Genomic DNA, 15,557 nt, shown 5'->3' with positions numbered 1-15,557 from the left:
TTGAGATTTAAAATTTTGTAACAGTTATTATTAAATAAGCCCTAAATTCCTAGTAGAAAAAGAAAACGTAGAGGAATTAAATTGCAAAAGCTTGAAGAGTAAAGAGAGTAGGGGCACAATTAGACCTAAATATTCGGTAGTGATAGATAATTGGATACCTTAACCACATATACTATTTCACATACACCGCAGTTAGCGGAACAGTCCTTTTCGAAATAGCTTTCCCTCTTTAAACTTCAAACTCTTCCCCTACAAAAGTCCATGGACCGACACTTTTGCCTTATAATATCACTATATATACTTTGCTCTCCTTCTCAACTTCCCACTTCCACCAATCCCTTCTCTTCTCTTGTTTTTCTTTCTTTGGGTAGCCATGGAAATTTTTCTTGAATTCTTGTTTACTATTTCTTTTTCTTTTGTTATTTCCTTCCTTCTGGCTAAGCTTCTTTCCTTTTCTTCTATCATTGATCAACATCTAGAGATCGTGTCGAGATTATATGCGGAAGTCAAAACTGAATCAGTAAAACATGAAGTTGAAGAAGTTGATGCTTTATGTGAATCCGTGGAAGAAATTGGTACCCATGAAGAGTCTTCGAATGGTAGTGAAGAATTAATTAGAGAAACAGAGGGAACTGTTGAAGGAATTAGTTCACCTGAAGAGAATTTTGTTAGTGAAACCACTGAGATTGAACTAGCTAAAGAGGATGAAGAAGGGATTGAGGATTTGATGTGTGATAAAGAGAATGGAGGAGGTTGCTTATTGGAGGGGTCATCATCATCATCATCATCTGATGATGATTGGGAGGGTATTGAACGAACCGAATTGGAGAAAGATTTTGGTGCAGCGGTGAGTTTTTTGGTGCAAAAAAGTAATGCTGATCAAGATTTGAAACTTGGCAATGATTTAAAGATGCAATTGTATGGACTTCACAAGATTGCCACTCAAGGGCCTTGCCACGAGCCTCAGCCGATGCCATTCAAGTTATCTGCTCGTGCAAAGTGGTAAAATTCCCCCCTCTGAATTTTAGTTTTTAATTTTTCTACTTCCTCTTGAATTTGGAATAGAAAACTCTATCTAATTTGTGTGTAATAATGTGCTTTCTGTATCTGTTTTAAGAACTTGATTGATAGAAATTTCATGAAGAATGATGAATGGAATTGACTTGACTTGATGAAGAGTGAAAATGTAAAGAATAAAACCATATGAACAAGTAGGGCAAAAAAATATATTGATTCAAACAGTACAGTGATTCCCAATTGCTTTGTTGGTTCAACTTAGATCCTTCCCTTTTTTATCTTTGATAATCGTCTTCCATATGATTGAAGAAACTGATTTTTCTTCATTACAGGAATGCCTGGAAAAAACTTGGTAATATGAGTCTAGAAGCAGCTATGGAGTTGTATATCACCCTAGTTTCAAGAAGCATCCCTGGGTGGATGCAACCTGACGTTTGTGTAAGTTGGTTTCCCACGTCTTGCGGTGCGGTTTTCCGATCACTTAAAGCAAACTTGGATTTCCCCATTCATGTTCCTTGCTTGTTTTGATGTTGCAGGGGGATGGTAAACAGGATTATGTAGATGCCAAAGCCTCTAGCAAGCCACCTTTGGATGTCAAAACAATCGCAGTAAACCAAGCTATAGATGTGGATTACAGGTAAATAGTACTTTCATCTGGGACTTGATTCCATTCGGGACAAGAATCCTGCGGCTCCATGCATGTCTGCAGTGAACTAAGGCCTTAAATTCTCTTTCATTGCTTGACTTATTTTCACTGTTGACTACTCCTACAGGACTTCTAATGAGTTAATGACTAACATTGAAAATATTGACTGGATGAAACCTGCTGTCTATACTCCATGAATAAGGTATTGCCATTGCATGTTTCTGTTTTATTTTGTATGTTGATAGTTTCAATAACATATAGGGGAATTTCATGAATGGTTCTTAATCTCTTTATGGATCTTAGTTTCATATTTCTGAATATGCACCTTTGTTAAAACCAATTCTCCGGTATATGCCGATGTGTTTGACAGTGGTATGCTTTAAAAGTGTTGACACAATTACACTTTGCAAGATATGCTAACAAAATGTGTCAAATCTGGAAATTTTGAGGAAACTAAATGACTGTAAAAATGTTAAATACTTGATGATGGTGCAAGCATATTATAGTAATGCAACTTGAGAATATCTTTTCCCTAGGATTTAACAACTTGCAGAAGACTAATTTATAAATTCTATGAATTACAGTTATGTGATTTGAGCTGCACTCAGCACGAAATCCAGAGGATCGTTTTTTTGTTGCCAGTTTGATATTCATCAACGTGCTTTGAATCATCTCAAAAATCTCAGTTACATCTACAAACAACAATGGATAAGGAGGAGTTTGGATCAAGATTATTAGGAGCTTCTTAGTTATATATATATATAAAGTATATATTAGACTGTTGATAAAGACTAAAAGAACTAACAAATTTGTCAAATAACATAGACCCTCATTCTTGATTCCCATTTAGGGCAGATTTTTGTCATTCATTGGTTCATTCTTTTCTCTCAATACATATTTGCATTTGTACAGCTTTCAGCTTTGTGATTTTTGGTTTGAGGGGATTGTGAAGCCTTTTCCATGATTCTTAATGGAATTGTTCTCTTATATTATGATGATGATGATGATGATGATGATGATGTAATTCTTCAAAGGCTTTTCAAAGGTTAAATTTTACTATTAGTCCTTGTACTTTATGAAAGTTATGGATTTAGTTCACATATTTTAATTTGATCAATTTTAACTTTGTACTTTTTGAAATTTAAAATTTTAGTCTTGACCCAAAATTTAAGCATTTAAACTTATTGTTTAAATTTAATTACTAGTCTTGTACTATGTGCATAATTGTAGATTTAGTTTGGATCATTCTAAATTCTTATAAAGTTTGAATTTTAAAATTTCAATATTAATGCAAATGATAATAATTATTCCATTAATTAAATTTTTAGTGAGTAATGTGGAAATAACAATCGACATGGCATTACATATATAATAATATGTTTGCTACATCATATTTTGAAAATAGTAGAACTTAATGAATTTAATAGTTATTGCTTAGTGAGGGTTGAAATTTAAAATTTAAAATTTAAAATGTTTAAGGACTAAAATGACCAAATTAATTTGAAAGACTAAATATACAATTTTCGCAAACTACAAAGACTAATAAAAGAATTAACTATTATCCAAAATTATTTGCAAACTACAAGGATTAAAATACCCTTTTTTTAAGGGTGAGTATTTGGTACATAGTGTACTTTTTTTAATCCACATAATGATGGCAAACCCGAATCGTTCAGTGGATTTTGCACCAATCTGTTTTGAATGGAGTGAATTTTTTTCCTTTGAAAATTGGATATAGGGCGGGGCAGGTGGATTACTTGCCCCACCTGCTCTGCTTAAAACACTTATAAAACACTTAAAGAATTAACATGTACTCTTATAAAATACTTGTTAACCTCCTAAATATACTTGTGGAGTCTAAAATCTCCATTAATGTACCAAATAATTTTTTTAAAGCAACATATATCTTTTTTTTTTTTCATACACATTTAAATCCAATAACAAAAACCAATAATATATTTCTTATTGTTAATATCCTAAATTTTTATTTTTCAAAAAATGTGCTTGCTAAGAAATATTTGGTTTAGAAGTTGTTATTTGAAACGCAGCGTTTTGAGTGTAACAGTAAAACGACGGGTACGCCTGAAACTTGAGAAACGAATCCCACTTCTCCTTTCTCAGTTTCCACTTGTCAGTTGCCTCAAACCAAATCAAATGCGTTACCGATAATAACTTTGGATCTCCTCCCCTAATCTTAAATCCCGATCCAATCTTGGGTTCCGTCTGAGATCGAAATGGGGATCGTGATCGAAACCTTCATTTGGGAACCAAGTTCTGCCGTGTTCATTTTCATTTTCTTTTCATCTTTCCTCTTACTTTCTCTCTTCCCTTTCTATCTCTCCAAACACGCTCCCACCACCAAGTCTTCTGCTTTCTCCGACCACCCTTTCTCGTCCTCTTCACCCCGCTTCCAACTTTACTTTCTCCTTCTCTATTCCCTCGCATCCGGTACATTATTTGTTTTTAAAAAAATTCAAACTTTTTTTTTAATTTAAAGCAAAAAAGGAAAAAGAACTGATAGTTGATCTGATTTCTACGTCTTTTTTTTTTTCTAGTATTGGAAGGATTGTGGTTGGTGTACGGAGAGTTTGAGCTGGTTTACTATGGGATAAGTAAGGAAGATACGGTGACGTTTATGCTTATTGGATTTGGAGCTGCTCTTTTTGTTGGTAGTCTCTTAGGTCTTGTCTCTGATTTAATGTGAGTAAAACTAAACCTTTTCATGTTTATTTAATCACTTTAAGTAAATTTTTTTTTATGAATTACCCAATGTTAGCTATGGATTAATCAAGGGTTGTATAATTGTGAAAATTTTGATAGTTTTATTTATTTTTATTTATGTAGAGGTCGAAAGAAAACTTGTTTGGTGTTTTTTATCTTGCACCTTATTGTTGGGATATGGAAGATGGTTGCACCAAGTCCTAGCTTTTGGGTAGCAAATTTATGTTTGTCTTTGGCAACATCAATATTTTCCTTCAGTTTCGAGACATGGGCTGTTGTTGAACATGACAAGGTTGACTCAAAGGTTCAGTTCTTTCTCAATGTGATTCTCTGGTTTCTAAGAAACAAATGAAAACTCTGAACATGATGGTATGCATTCTTTCTATTTTTGCAGCCGGGTCATAGGCAAGATATTTTGAATGAAACATTTTGGTTGATGACTTTTTTTGAGTCCGCATCTTTGATTGGAAGTCAAGTGATTGGTAATTGGATGGTGGGTGGTAATTTGGAGAAAGGGATTGGATCTCCTTCCATTGCAGCCACCTTACTGGCGATACTAGGCATCGCCTGCATGTCCAGACATTATGATGGAACTACGAAGATAATGACATTTAAGGATTATAGGATGTCCTTTTCAGTGTATATCCTTGGTGGTAAGAATTTTTTAGTTTCATTAGTTCTTTTTTCTTTTTTCTTATTCATGGATGGAAACGAACTCTTAAGGGCAGAACTTTCTAAAATGACCATTTTAGCAGCGTTTTGAGATTAGCCTATTTGTAATTGAACATTTAAAGCTAAAAGTAATAAATGTGTGTCACATCATCAAATACATGCACTCATCTAAGGTAGATTGGGGTTTATCTGTTTTCGCTAATGAGTTCTACGTGGTTGTATGTCTGGGTTTTGCAGAAGATCCTACCTTTGATTCTTAGTGTTCCTATCTTACCAAAAAAAAGAGAAAATGTTATAAAGTGCTTGTGTTCTGCAGATAGAAGGATATGGCTACTAGCGTGTGCACAAGCTTGCCTTCATTTCTCCATTGCAGCTTTCTGGATTCTTTGGGCCCCAACACTGGTGGTAAGATCATATCTATTGTTGACGACATGTGATTAGTTTTTTTCAGTTTTTCTGTTTATTCCCTTTAGGTTTCCAAATTATCATCTTGGAAGCTTGATTTCTTTGAAGTATTCCATTTGAAGGTGATTTTTATATGTTAGGCTGATGGTCGAGAAGCTTTTCTAGGGTTGATATATCCATGCTTGCTGGGAGCAAGGATGTTAGGAAGCACAGTGTTTCCTTGGCTTATTAATGCTTCTCTTCGAACTGAGGATTGCTTAACATGTGCATTTGTCGTACAGGCTCTTCTTTTATCTATAATAGCTTATGATTACGAGGTAAGTTCGTATTGTCTCTCTGTATGTATTTGTAGATGTATAAGTTAGGGCGCCTTGTTTTTTATTACATTCATGGTCTCAGAGTTATGTGATCTGAATTGCAGGAAATTGGAGTTCTCGTCACACAGTTTTCTTTATACCATGCCTGCATTGGCCTAATTCTGCCTTTGCTTGCAAGATTGAGAACCATGTATGCTGCACCTTTTTCTTTTTCAAGTTTTTAGGAAGTCCTTTTTTTTCCCTTTTCCTTTCTTTCTTAGTGCCCCTTTTATTCGTAGAAATTAGTTTTAGATCACTTTGCTGTAATCATGTTATAGGTATGTGCCAAATGAGTTGCGTGGAGGAATGATAAGCCTTTCTCTGGCTCCTGCAAATGCAGCAATTTTGTTTGTTCTCATGCAGGTGTGTCCCTGGCTGATTTATGCACCAATTAACATCTGCATGCATGTGTGCTCTTTTTTCTCTTCTTGTATGAAACAAGATATATCTCTTCTGTCTCCTTTCATCTGCTGCTGCTATGAATTGGTTAAGAATGACTGAAGGCATTGTATTTTCCCTGAGCACTTGAGTGTAGGAAAAATGAATTTATTCTTCTGCTCAATGAATCTTGTGGTAGAATTTGTTGTATGATATATAATTCTATTTTTTTTTTTCTGATGAACTTACTGGCCAGCTTCTTCATGTTGCAGAGAGGCTATTATAGGACCATTGAGAACTCAACAATGATAGCGTTTGCTGCAGTTGGGTTATTCATGGCGGCTGGGTGCATGTATGTTTTGAAACGGTGCGGAAAGCAACCATATCAAAACTGGCACAAATTATGATTTTTCAATTCCCAATTTTAGCCAGCGTTGACGGTATCTTGGAGTCTGTTATTAGTCACTGATTGAACTGAAGGATAAAACATAAAGTATCCTCAAGCTTCAAATTACCACATGCAGGGAGGCATTCAAAGGGGATATGAAGGAAGAACCTATTTCAACTTTCAAGGATTAAGTAAGTTTATAGTGATAACCTCCCAAGATGTCTACTGAGAAATACAAGCAAAGAGATAGTCAGCTGACATCAATGGCCGTTGAATTCCCTTGCAAGTTTTATCCAATTAAAGCGAACACGTTTTACAAGCAAGTTTGTTCTGCTCCGCAAGTTCAGCTGGGAATGATAAGAGGATGGCAGCTTAAAACTGGATAAATGCAGCGGTGAGTCTATTTGTGTTTCTTTTTTGTAGGAATTTATGTTTATAGAGTTGCAATTGCCTCGGGCTCGCTCGAAATGTTCATTGAGAATCAAATCTTTTTGCAGGGTTTTTTCTTTTTGTTTAGATTAGGAAGATAAGAAGCTCTTGGCTTCGGCTTATGGCTGACAGATTCCTTTTGTAGAATTGAAAATGAGAAAGCATTGTTTGATCCACTGTGTCTCTTATGTTATCCATACTCATATCCAAATATATATCAAAGACTGGTGAATCAGGAACCTATTTGCTATCATATAGACAGGAAGTCTAGAAATCTGGTTGATCCCTGATCCACTTTGTAGCCACCCCTTTTGCTACTTTGATAACAGGACAACTCCCATGAACAGATGTCTGCAAAACCAACCACCAACCACTTATGTTGTTTCATAATGATAAAAAAACCAACGTTATTGTTGTTTAAGCCATGAATATTAAACTGAAACTAAAGAGAGAAGAAAACACTGACATTATTGATTGAACTGTTTGGAAACAAGGAGTAAAATAGAAGTCCATCTCACTTTCAGTCCAATAGATTTCTTAAAATCATAATTTCCATCTATTTTCAACCCATTATGCGGTAAAAGTACTATAGAAGCCTTTCTACTAGAAATCGGATTGTATTTTGTCCTCTCTATTTAAAAAATGAGCAAGCTATTTTCTGCGGCAAATTGGTCATTTTTGGTAAAAATTTCATTCGTTTGTACGATCAAAAATTGGTGTGATTGACGGAATAACCAAATAGTGATGTAATGTGCCATGTGTATTTTATGTTGACGTGTATGTACGGGTCAAATTTTTACAATAGAAATGGATAGAAATTTTTAATAGGATTGGTTTGCTCTTTGATCTAATATACAAAGATCAATTTGTCTATTCTTTTACTAGAAGGATAAAATACAAGCAGACCCTTAAACATTAATATTTGATTTTCACAAGTCTTCAAGTTTATTCGTCAAATGGAAATGTAGCTTCCCTCCTTCCTCAACATATGATAAGTACACCAAGAATGTAGCAACCTTCTCCAAATTTATCACATTATTTTATTTTTTTTTAAGTTATACCAATAGAATATCAAATAATTTGATTAGCTATGCCTACGTTACCATTCACAATAAAAAAGACTCAGCAAACGAAGAAAACGTAGCCTACCTTTTGGCTTTTTTGGAGGCCATATCGCTCAAATATCAAATACATTTCTGCCCTACCCCATAGCATAACACGTTGAAGCCTGAAACATGAAACCATCAATCATATCATATCCCAAGCTAATTTTAAGAAAACCTCAAGAAAGTTAACTAATCTAACAAAATTTTGCACTTAACCAATGTAATACCCCATACCTGACTTGATTACCAAGTTTGAGCTACAAGATGCCACAATTGTTGCTGGAGAAATGACGATAAATTATATTCAAATTCCATCATTAGACATTTAGATACGAGTATTACATGCATAAAACATGATATATATTATTTTCGGGTCATTTATGAGCATATGAAAGCTTATGCCATCTCGAGGTTGAACGAGGACTAAACTGCAACCTTGTCAAAGCTTTCTAGGCTGGTGTTGCAACTTTCAGGGCTCGGTGTTGCGACCTTGAAGACAGTAAGCAAGCTTCCCAACCTGAGGACCAAAATGTAAAGTTTTCAAAATAATATAGAGCTGGCTTCGCAACTTCAAACAGGGGACGCCGCGACGAGGAGGGTTGACGTCGTGACATTCAAGAAGTGAAGTCGCGACTTCCTCAGTAGTCCACTAAGTTCCCAATTTCTTTTGATTCAACCTAACATATGACAACAATGTTTGGCCTCAAGGCCCCAATCAACCATTCAACACAAATAGACATACCCAACATACCATTTTAGAGTCATTAACACCTTTACCATACATAAGCATTAACCATTTCATTTCATTCACAACATCATTTCCCAAAATTGACCATTTACAATTTGAAACTAGATAATCTTAGGTACATACCATTAACAGAACAAAAAAAGCTATACAAACTTAGTTGAGTCGAAATCTGCTATCCGAATGTTGAATTCACCTTCTGAGACTTTGAGAAATACCTGTACTTGTGCACGAAATTAACAAAACGTATGCTGAGCGTAAAGCTCAACGATACTTTCATGATTCAAGATAACATAGCATAACATAAACATTTGTACATAATCATATTGAGTATAATTTCATTGTTTATCAAGTTATATCTCATCAAACCAACACATTTCATATCATAGATATAAGTGAGTACATATATGACAAATAACAATTTGATTCTTTCAATATTTGCTAGAGATGTAATCTACACATACTAGTTGTTAAGTTCCATTCCTTATGAATTACTAGCATCCAATATTAAATCATGAATCAAATACACATTATACATGTTTTTAACATCATGCCAACCAATTCCATATTTCATCAACATCATTTACCTTCTCAACTTACCATTCAAATCCATTCCTAGAGTCGATTGACTTATTGACATTCATTTCGCCCCTTAAGACTCGTTTTCAATTGATTTGCATAATAGGTTATATGCTTTCTCTATCACAATTCACATATATACACATCTGATTCCATATCATCATATGATTTCATTCAGTATCATTTATCAAACTTACAATTTATAATCCATATTAACTTGACTTGAATTTGGACGAATACATGGATCGTCCAACTAACACACCATTGGATAAAACGAAGTAGGGGAAACTGTAACATATAGTGCATAGTGGAGCACGAAGCGCATTCTGGCACACAGATTGCATCTTGGCTCATAAGCACATAAACCGATACACAATCCAATCCTATGGCATGCCAATTATATCTGACTCAGCTCGACTAGTTAATAGGGTACCAATGTTCAATTTCATTTTACAGTTCAATACATATATCAATTCTCTATCACAATCATAATAACAACCCAATTAATTATCAATACACATTATATCTCATGTCATATAACATATTTCCATCCAATTTCCATTTCACATCACATTCCAATTAATTAATGTTATTTTCCATTTTATTCATTTTAGTCCACTATCTCAATATTCCATACCAAACTCAATCAAAACAATTCATACTATCACCATGTAATAACCTTGATATTCAACTATTCAATTAACATGTATAAGCAAGCAAATTAAACGATCTTGAATCATAAAAGTACAAATTGGGATTTCGAGTCACTCGTCGATAACTTTTGCTTTTCTTTTCCTCTCGCTTAGCGTCGACGTTAGCTACGTATGATAACAAACAGAATGAAAAATATCAATTTCCATCAATTCAAATTCAAATTCAAGCAAATTAAAATCCTATTTCACATTTACTCATTAGGGACCCTATACTTTTTATTCCTAGCATAATTTTATGATCATTTTTCATTTTATTCAATTTGGTCCCTAATGTAACAAAGCTAATAATAAAACTTCTTAAGCTTTATAATTTAGTTCTTTTTACAATATAAGTTTAATTTCTATCAATTTCAAGCCTAATTATTCAATTTCTCAACAATGATAACTTATTAAAATTTCACCAATTGAACAAATTGATACATGGGCTAGCTAAATCAAGCTCCCATGATTCAATTTCTATAAATATCAAAGAAAAATTGCTAGGGACTTGTAAAGTTGGCCGGATATCATAAGGGTTTCAAAGCTTTCTTTTCTTTAGCTACATTGGTGGACGGTGGCTTAATGAAGAAGATGAAGACATTTCTCATCTTTTATCCACTATCAATTTACTTATATAGTAGGATTATGGCTTAATTAATCTAGTATAATTAGTTAAATATTAATTTATTATACTTTAATCATCAATTAATTAAGCATAATAACATCCAACATCATCATCCACTATCCACCATTTAAAATGGTTTATTAACCATTTTATTCCTTTGGATAACTACTACCTAAGTCCCAAGCCTTTTTTAATTAAAATTCTATATCTATTGAATTTTTACAATTTAGTCATTGGGGATTTTTAATTACATTTTTGGCTAAATTACTTTATCTAATTTCAATATATCTATATATTAACTTTGTAAATATCCCTATTTATAATTTACGGACTCAATTTACAGAAACAAGGTTCCAAAATCGTATTTTCTAACATAATTGGAAATCGAATCGTCATAACCAAAGACATCAATGCCCCATATGTCATGGGGCATGTGTTCACACCATGTACAAACTCTTAAATTTTTATAGTAGGTGAAGTTCTTTCATTATGTGAATTTGCTAAAGCTCTAGTAAAGTTGGAAGACAACCTTAAGACAATTCCGTATATGTTAGAGTCTATTGGCTCTCGACAAACAATATTTCATAGATTTCTCTCGACAAAGTAATCTTCTATATGTATATAATCTTATCATTGCGATAAAAAACCCTCAAAGGTAAGAATAGAAATAAAACCATTTCCAAATTCTCCATGTGGCATTAAGTCATGGTTCAATGATGAGTCAAGCCTTCTCTTTATGTGCTTTGCTCCACAAACCTTCTAAATAAATTAATAAGAACAAAATTAATATTGAAAATCAAAATCTAAACCGTTTTATTTTTTATTCCTTAAAATATGAGGATGAAAACAATTAAAACACTTGAGATATAAGGTTATGAACAAAGTAAACTAGCAATGAAGCAAAGAATTGTAAAATTTCAATTGAGTTAATATTTACAGAGGTACCTGAACTTGGCAACTTATACCAACTTGGTAGCTAAACATTTTTTTTGGACCTAACTTATACCTAAACTTCGAAATCATAAACCAACTTGGTACTTTTTTTAGGTACCTGACTAACACCGTAAATTTTTACCAATCCAACCAATCCTTTCATGCCAAGTGTATTAAAATAATCAATCAAAATTTGACATGTGTATTAAAAAACAATTAATTTAAATTATTTTTAATTTATTAATTAAAATACATTAATAACGTTTAATTTTGGGATAAATCTCAAAACTATACATGAACTTTGATTCAATGTGCAACTTTATATATAAACTTTGATTTTGTGCAAATTTATATATGAAATTTTGATTTAGTCAAATTCTCACAAATTATTAACATAATTATTGATATAACATCATCTTATGTTTATATATTATGTACACAAATATTTTTATTTATCCAATATAAAAATAAATCGATGTCTTTATTTCATTTAATGTGTATGATTGAATCAAAATTAAAATTTCATGTATACACTTGAACAACAATCAAAACTTTATTTGTATAATTGCACCAAATAAAAGCTCATATAGCAAATTGCACATTAAATAAAAGTTCATGTATAATTTTGAGATTTATCCTTCAACATATTTCTTAATGTTTCTACCCGCCTAACCTCCTTTCCTTCTCTTCACCATTTTCAAGCTTCCCTCCACTTCTTTTCCCCAAATCTTTCACCATTTTCAACTTCGTTTTCATCGTCGACTCATTTCTTTACTTTAAGAAAATAAATAATAAAAAAACCCATGATGTTTTTTGGCAGGTGATAAAGTATAAGAAATTAAAAGATTTGCTTTTAGCTTTTTGGGTGTTAGATCTCTCTAATTTACTCCATTTTTTTTACTTCCTTTTACCCATTAATTTGATTTTGATTTTCCCTTTCTCTAATTATATTATAAGCTTGTGTAATATAATGTATTAACTTCTAGAAGTGTTAAGTGATGTACTTGTGGATGTAACAGGATGCCAAATGATATCTTGTTACATAATATTTTTATAATTTAATTGTAAATTTATCGAGGTAGGTCAAATGAAATTCATATGAACTTACTAAGCATTATTAATGCTTATGTTTTGTTTTTCCTTTCTCTGTTTAGGTCTTATCGCGGAATGCGTCGATCAGATCAACTTAGAGCTTACACTATCCAACCTTGATTCAGTATATTTTCTATTGTTCCTGACCTAGTTAAGTGGCATGTATATATGGGTCGTATTGTATAAGTTATTGTTTGGATGTATTTGATCTTGAATTTAGATGATGGTTGATTTTGGAAGTATGCATGTTATACATTAAATGTGTATGATGTATGGTGACAAGTTGCAAATGAAGTCACGAATGGAAAAATTTTGAGTGTGGGATGATTTGGCAAATGTAGTAAATTTGATTATGGTATGAGAATATGATGATGTATAATGATGAGTTGAATGCTTCAATTGCTAATGAATGTATATAAGTAAGATGTTTAATTGGTGCAAACCGACACTTCAGTAAATTATGTTTGAAACATATAGATGGACTATTTAGATAAAACAAAGGTTATATTTGATGATGTATAAATGGGCACCTTGAATTGGAAAGATTTGGTATGTTTTGGTATGAAAATTTGAATTTTTTAAACATGTATTGAAAATGCATTAAGTATGTTTTGAAGTGTTGGAATGGTTGGCTTGAAAAATAGGTCAAATAGTCTAGTTTCCTTTGTACCACATAGTCTGCCACACAACCGTGTGAGGTACACGGTCCAGAGGCACAACCGTGTGCTTTGTGAAAAATTCTTTCAATATAGTCCACACGATTACAGATTGTTACATGGTTTAACTACACGGTTGTGTGACATTTGCAGATGAGCTGAGACATAACCATGCGAGACACATGGGTTATGACATGGTCGTGCGATAGGCCGTCTGACTACTGTAGTTTATTTTGGAGTTGCCACATAGGCACTGTGAGTTACACGGCTTGGAGATGAAATCGTGTGACCCTTGTTTTGCATATTTGTCTTTAACTTTTAAAAATATTACAATTTGTTCCCTGTTTGTTTTCGGGTTCATTCTAGAGCTCACATAAGCTCGTCTGAGGCTTAGATATGACTATATATATATTATATTGAATGATTGATATGATAAAAATTGTCATGTTTGATTGTGAGCTACTTGCCATAGTTTCTATTTGTTTCAATTTAGTCCCTGTTGGATTCCAAATAGATTTTAGAGCTTTCACAAGCTCAATTTAAACCTGATTTTGTTCGCAAAGCATGATTAATTGAATGTTTAAAGGAATTCTTGAATTAAAGTCGCATGTAATTGTTCTGTTAATTGTTGTAACATTTCGTAACTCATTTTCGGCGATGGAGGAGGGTGAGGGGTGTTATAAACCATTTATCGATTAAATTGAAGGTATTCAAACCTTAAAAACAAAAAAAATCATAATTATAAAGAAAAATTTCGAGAATTCTTATTCTATTAATCTATTAATGTATGAAGGCTTAAGGGTTTACCAACTTATAAAATCCTCTACTTCCTAGACTCGAATCTCACATTTACTACCTCATGCAAAGCTTTCTTGAGCTTCTTTTTCGGAGAAATTGAAGAAAACGTTACAGATGAGAGGGAGATTACCATTTAAACTAGGAGAATTCTTTCCTCTCAATACACATATATATCCTAATTTTTGCACGGTCTCCTTTGTCCATTGTAGCCATCCATTGCTAATTTTTTTTTCTCCCACTAAGGAGCCAGTCAATTTCAATCTAACTGATCTATAATTAAAATCCAACTATTCACAACTCAGCCATTAAAATTTTTGAATTTTCTAATAAAATTTGCCAATTTTTCAATCTATTCAATTTAGTCCTAGCTTTCCTTTAATTTCGGTACATAAGAGAAAACAGGGTGTAAAAACTCCCCCACCCAAAGAAAATTTATTCTTCAAAATTTCCTCTCATGACTAGCTCTATAAGTGAACTCCACCATGCATCGTTGTTGTTTAAGTGTTAACCATTATCTCAAATTTTCCTTTAACCCGTCCTGCCTGAATAACGAGTCTACCCATACTCCATCTGTAGCGGGTAACGGGTTTAAGGTTAACCTTACTATTATCTTGACGGAGCCTCTAGCTTACACCTGTTGTTAGAATGTTCCCAAAGAAAAAGTTACTTAATAGATTCTATACTAGCATACACCTTATTGACGGATACTTGACGACGACTTTCACTGCTAAATCTTCCCATTTTTTGGTTATCGAGGGGTTTAGGAAAAACCTTTCCCCTGATTGACAGGTGTCAAAAGCAGGTTTGGGGACTTGAACAGTTTATTAATTTTTGAATCCAAGCTTCTCTTAGACGCTTGGTTATTTAAATTAAGACCTAAAGGGAAAAAAAACCCTTTCATCTAAAACCAATCCCCCCCAAAATTCCTTGTCGTTTGAGTTTCCTTTAGAACCCCAAATCTTCTTTCTTCCATTCCTTTCTTCTTTCTTCAATTCCTTTACAGGAATTGCTCTTCTTTTGTAAGCATCTCCTTATTTTCTAGGTAATCCTTTATTTTATTTTACTTTCTTCTCACTTCTATATCATTATGTCTAGGATTGCATTGGCGTCAGGAGGGAGGGCCAAGGGTTCTGGTCCTCGGAGTCAAAGGGGTCACTGGAGAAGTTATATGGTTGTAAATAATAATGACCTACAGTCTCAAGAGGTTAGTACCTCAGCAGAAATGCCATTATGACCGCTTCTAGACGTACCAATGTCCAGGGTAAAAATCCTATACAAAATATATTAAAAGGCAATTTCCGCAAGTATACATGTCAGAT

General features: G+C 33.3%; 2 protein-coding genes across 7 annotated transcripts; both read left to right on the top strand.

Moving 5' to 3' along the window:
• Positions 1–269: 269 nt before the first annotated feature.
• Positions 270–2,655, top strand: LOC105763410 (acyl-CoA-binding domain-containing protein 3). The gene is made up of 5 exons (XM_012581647.2): positions 270–1,002; positions 1,350–1,455; positions 1,554–1,654; positions 1,791–1,865; positions 2,248–2,655. Exons 1-4 carry the CDS (start codon positions 374–376, stop codon positions 1,858–1,860), a joined length of 906 nt encoding a protein of 301 aa, XP_012437101.1. The 5' UTR covers positions 270–373; the 3' UTR covers positions 1,861–1,865; positions 2,248–2,655.
• Positions 2,656–3,667: 1,012 nt separating this feature from the next.
• Positions 3,668–7,188, top strand: LOC105763409 (uncharacterized). Of its 6 annotated transcripts, XR_001124195.2 has the most exons (11): positions 3,670–4,111; positions 4,219–4,363; positions 4,508–4,688; positions 4,779–5,037; positions 5,373–5,461; positions 5,602–5,778; positions 5,883–5,968; positions 6,096–6,180; positions 6,468–6,562; positions 6,720–6,977; positions 7,081–7,188. XR_001124195.2 is itself a non-coding variant. In XM_012581643.2 (10 exons), exons 1-10 carry the CDS (start codon positions 3,898–3,900, stop codon positions 6,772–6,774), a joined length of 1,374 nt encoding a protein of 457 aa, XP_012437097.1. In that variant the 5' UTR covers positions 3,668–3,897; the 3' UTR covers positions 6,775–7,188. The 6 variants fall into 6 exon arrangements, 5 of the variants coding, with proteins under 5 accessions (XP_012437097.1, XP_012437096.1, XP_012437100.1 ...); XM_012581643.2 differs by having other exon boundaries at positions 3,668–4,111; positions 4,508–4,676; positions 6,720–7,188; XM_012581642.2 differs by having other exon boundaries at positions 6,720–7,188.
• The last annotated feature ends 8,369 nt before the right edge of the window (positions 7,189–15,557 follow it).

This window comes from Gossypium raimondii, chromosome 12, assembly GCF_025698545.1.
Source record: "Gossypium raimondii isolate GPD5lz chromosome 12, ASM2569854v1, whole genome shotgun sequence".
Lineage (NCBI taxonomy): Eukaryota > Viridiplantae > Streptophyta > Magnoliopsida > Malvales > Malvaceae > Gossypium > Gossypium raimondii.
The sequence above is the reverse complement of the archived record's forward strand: the minus strand, read 5'-3'. Positions and strand labels throughout refer to the sequence as shown.